Below are 5449 nucleotides of genomic sequence, written 5' to 3'. Positions count from 1 at the left end.
GGGGTGGCTCGGGGGGCCGCAGCTCCTCCGGAAGCGGCCGCTCGAGGGACGAGCCGAGGAGGCACACCCTCGGTGGCGATCATCAACCCTCTCTTCATCATCAACAATTCAACGCGGCGCAGCAGCTGCACCCCCTTCATCCGCATCATTTGCCGCCACCACACGGCCAGTACGGCACTCCGCCCTCACGGCACACCACCATGGATCTCGAGGTGAATCTTTACTCGCGCAACATGTAAATACATACACATAATTCTTATTGTTTGCGATGATCTATTTCAAATTTCGATTTCTCTCTCCATTTCCATTATCCTTCGCCTCTCATTAACGCTTACCCTTTTGTCACAACATTGACGATATTCAACTTGAAGTGCATAATGAGAGTCTGCTTTACACTCATAGAAATAGACATACATTGAAAGAAAAGATTGGCTGCTGCAGTAAATTAGATGGTAAAATATGGTATCGCATTTTTAATTGGCTGCAGTAGCCAATTAAAAATGCTATGCCATATTCAGCCAATCTTTTCTTTCAGTATAACGATGATAAAACTAAAGACAACAATTATACAAGTTTTGTACACAGTTGGAAAATTTGTATTAAAAACACATTTCACGTGGAATTGATAAACCGAAAGATTCTGAGTATATCGATAATTAGAATCTTCTGATTCGTCCATTTTCAATCAGAATTCCAATTAATCCCAAACATTTCTTTCAGTGTACATACAAACATACAGTTTATTAGTTCTCGCTTTTATGGTTGTTCCACTATTTTTCTCTGAGTACAAATTATAACAGCAGAACCTTCTAAACAGAACCCTTTTTAGCTTCCTTTACCTTCTCTTCAATTATGGTATGTATCTTTCATTTCGCGTGATTTCAACGCGAGTTTCTAATTTCTGTTTTCTGTTTTTGATACAGTTCCATATTTTATAATAATTTTAGAATAATTCATTTGTTTGTTCAATATTTACATGTAATATTAATTATTATCCATCATACAGATATATTTATATATTATCTGCGTATTGATCACAAAATCTCTCTATAATGTGTGTACAAGAGGTTTATGTCATATGATAATATTTCTCTATTTATGTATCATATCGAAATTTCCTTCAATAAGGCTTTCCTTTCTGTCCTTTTCTGTATGATATATGTTTGAAACTCGACTTCTTGATAAGTGACTGAACGTTTTCCTTGCTATATGAAATGGTTCTTTAATATCATAAATTACTTAAATAAAGCTCGTGATAAACACAGTAATTAAACCTTTTTTAGAAAACGAAATTAAAAAGAGAAAAACTGTTAGATCAAATAAAACTTAAAATTTTGCAATAAATATTATAAAATATATACGTTAAATACTTATTATTCCAAGTATTCTGCTTGTGCAGTTTAATTTGATTTTTTTTACAATGTCATGATAAATTAGAAAGATAATTTGAAAAAATATTTTTATTGTCATCTACTCCTCTCATATTTCCGACAAATCAGACGCATAAAAATGATTCTCGACTGCATGGACGTTATCAACGGCACTCCAATTTTGCTGGCGTCTCTCTATGTGCCGGTGTAATTTAGGCTCTTTCACGTGTGCAACATGTTCTGCATGAGTTTGCATATTTACAAGAACAATACACCAACCAGATTGAAAATGAAAACTTTGTTTATTTCATTTGACAAAATAAAATCGCATTTTATTCGTAAATAAAATTCTCACCGGCGTATTATTTACGCTCAGGCATTTTGATAATCTCGATAAACGCGGGTTATTCCCTGTAATTTTCCAAGGTTATGGCAAACGTTCAGTTACCCGGACGTATGTACGTCGAAATGTACATCGTTGCAACGAAGGAGAAAATCGTTTTCCCATCGAGAAGAGATCGTAGTGGAACACACATTTTTCATTTTGAGAATGTTTCATTCAAGACAACCGCACGGGTCTACTCGATCGTACTGAGGGTCACCGTTTTATTTATGGCGCACGTGAATGCATATACATTTTGCTCTTTATCCCGAACTCTTTTCACCCCGAACTTCCTCCCTTTTCTCGGTCCGTCAGAGAAAAGTACATACACTGTTTGCTTTAGGAACATCCGTCTTATAAGTTATACAATGTTCGTGTTTTTGCGCGATCAAGCGTAAACTGAAGAATGCACTATAAAACGGAGTAGAATTGATTCCGCTTTTTGTATAGCAGGGTAAACCGAATTCTTCTCCTACATGAAAAGAACAATTTTGCTGAAATATTTAAATACAGATTTGAAAATAACGTTGCAATATTGGATTATCAAAATAATTATGTAAGACATTGAAACTAATTGCTAGAATATCAAAGTTTTTTTGCAGCATTGCTCATTGCACTTGAGTTTCTTATATAATTATTTTAATGGTTTAATCAAATTATTTCCAGAATTATTTAGTTAAAAGAAGGTACAACTTTCACTTGTTGCGATCATTCAAGGATTTATTTCTGCATTTTCTTATGTAGTTTTCTTTATGGAAAAAAAATTGAACAAAAAATTATAATGACATTACACTCACGAAAAAATTAGTATTGAAATAAAGAATAAAATTTTTATTTATATTGTTATACGAAATCGCTGTCAGTTATGCTCCAATCATTTAAAAATTAATTCATAGTTGTTAATTTAACTTTGTAAATAAAGTTTTTAAATAACCATAACTGGCAATGATTTCGTAACGATGTGAATGAGAATTTTATTAATCTCAATTTAATGTAACAATTTCTCGTTAAATATTGCATTATTATGATAACTCGATTTCTATGAGAAAAAATACATAAGAAAATGTAAAAATGAAACAATCTCCGAAACGCTCGCGAAAAAAGTTGTACTCTCTTAGATAACTTTAATAAAATTATTTTTTCTAGAGATTTCTGCGTGCATAATATTTCAAAATACACAAATATTATTTTTATCTTGTAATGTACTTCACAAATCGCTATTATGCATAATTAAACTTTTCATAATTGATGAACGTGCAAACTTATGATGTAATTAAGCTCTCACGACGTTATTGCAAAACTTCCACGAGACGCATAATATGCATCGTAATATCATTAAATCTAATAATAGATAAAAGATTACAGTATCGTTTGCGTGCAATATTCTCGTACAATAATTATTGGGAAATATTATTGATGAAATATAATTCGCGCATATGCGGTGTTTAATAGAATTATTTATATCATATGTTAATCATATTTAACTTATACGATTAAAAATAGATTGTTCTATCTTTGGATAAACTAGGTGGTAATTTATTTTCTAAATGAACAAAAGAGTAAAAAATTAAAAGTTGAAGTTGAATCCGAAAGGTGGAACAATCTAATTTAAATGTTACAACAGTATAAGTATTTAATGAAAATAGCGAACATATTATGCCTCTATATAATCTACTTTAATATTCGACCAGATATCTTATGCGACCAATTTAAAAAAAAAATTTTTTAACCACATGTTAATTGGAAATAATAAACGATACTCGCAGCTTATTACTTTAGCGGATACTGCGCGGTCAAGAACCGCTGGAACGAGAGGAAGCGGTTAATTAATTATCATCCACCTACGATGTCCTCGTTTCTTGTGTTCATCGTTTCCGATAATTGAAGGATACCGACATATTGAACGAAAACGTATTTACGTAGCTCGTTCTCTTAACGTCCCAGATTTCTGACTCATTTTTCTGCACTTTAATTACCTGGATGTTTAAACTTTTAACGATAATCGCTTAGAAACTGCGGATAATATTCTAGGGTCTGCATCTTAAACGTTTTAGCAGCAACAGCCATTATCTGTTATAAATATATTCCTCTTTTTAAATAAAATTAATAAGTTAGAGGAGTTTAAAATAGGTAGGTACGTTTAAAGAAACATTAAATTTATTTGAATAAAAAATAGACACTATGTTTATTGCTAGTGAACGCAACTAAATCACATCAAAATAATTTAAAAACTTAGTAAAAATATTAAGGTTTATTTAAAATTTAAAATTTATTTTTGTTTTCACAAAATCATTGTTAGTATGAAAAATATATGCATAAGAGAAAAAATGAGAAAATATTATTATCTTATAATCCTGTATTTTGTATGAATATAAACGCGAAGATTATAAATTATTAATAGACACCTAATATTTTTTGACTTCCTTTTTATATAGACTGTATAATATCAGTAATTTCAACAAACTAAATATATATCATCATTTACAATATCATGTAAAATTTGTGTTTATGTAAAACGTTACGTTTAATATGTACCTGATAATCGTTAAATTAATTCGTAATTATTTGTCAAACTAATTCGCGTAAAAAAACTTACAAATTAAAAAATTTACAAGTTTATAAATTTTTTTTGCTCGAGAAAATAATGTAAATTTATATTGAGCTGATAGCCAATTTCGCGAATGAATTTCTATTTGTTTATTTATTTTAAACATCATTAGTTGCAATTAGTATTATAATTTAGACATCGTTAAATCTCATACTTCATACATTGCGCTCAAAAGATCTGAAGATCATGGCATTCGTGTTAGATGGATGTTGCACGATCGATTGGTACGTGGTTATTGAACGTTCTCGGGGTGTCTCTGCGGTTTGTAGAGGATAATCGAACTCGGAGCGCAGGTGGTGCACATTTGAGATAGCGAACATGCGAGTGTTACGTCATCATATTCCCCAGCTTTGCCATTAGTTGGCGGCTCGCTCGGTTTATAATATGCTTTGTTGCGATATGACGCAACGTGGTTTCATGAAAAATAAAATTACGTCTCAAATCACGAAATTATATTGTTCAAAAATTATATTGTTCAGGAATGTATGGAATCACTTTTTTAAAACCGCATTGCTAAGTAAAGGTTAATTAAGAAACGTTAATTAAAAAATAATTAAAAACAAAATAAAATAATTAATAATAAATGTATAATGTAAAATTTACACGAAATTCTAAATGTATAAAGTTTCTTGATTTTTACTTTTCTTTAATTGATTTTCTTGAAGTCTATAAATTTAGATAAATATATGAAAATAATTTTGTTAGACTATCACAATAATTATGTAGAAAATTCAAACATGATGAGCGATGCTGCAAAAAATTTTGTCATTCAAGCAACTAGAGCGTTTTAACATAATTATTTTTATGATTTTAACTTTGAAATTATTTTCAGATCTGTATCTTGCTAAATTTTACATCTTCAGTAAAATTGTTAATTTTTCCATTTTTTTTTATCTCTACATACATAATCTAAAAAGATTATAATGTATAACACTGCTATTTTTAGAAAACATTAATTAATTACATTGCAATGCTCATGAAATAATTATTTATTAATAATTAATAAATTAATAATATGATAGGTATCTACAACGTTTGGTATGAATCTGTGTGTTGAAAACATGAGTCAAAGAGCCGGTAATCACGTCC

General features: G+C 30.3%; 1 protein-coding gene across 10 annotated transcripts in view; it reads left to right on the top strand.

Moving 5' to 3' along the window:
• Window positions 1-6: 6 nt before the first annotated feature.
• Window positions 7-5449, top strand: part of LOC108684825 (coiled-coil domain-containing protein AGAP005037) — a 114207-nt gene continuing 108764 nt past the window's right edge. For 9 of the 10 annotated variants that reach the window (XM_018189333.1, XM_018189331.1, XM_018189323.1 and 6 more), the window contains exon 1: window positions 7-212. In XM_018189333.1, coding sequence (XP_018044822.1) covers window positions 201-212 — 12 coding nt within the window. In that variant the 5' untranslated portion in view covers window positions 7-200. The other variant, XM_018189324.1, reaches the window with a different exon arrangement.

The sequence above is a fragment of the Atta colombica genome, unplaced genomic scaffold (assembly GCF_001594045.1).
Source record: "Atta colombica isolate Treedump-2 unplaced genomic scaffold, Acol1.0 scaffold140, whole genome shotgun sequence".
Taxonomy (NCBI): Eukaryota; Metazoa; Arthropoda; class Insecta; order Hymenoptera; family Formicidae; genus Atta; species Atta colombica.
This window is presented reverse-complemented; position numbering and strand designations above follow the sequence as displayed.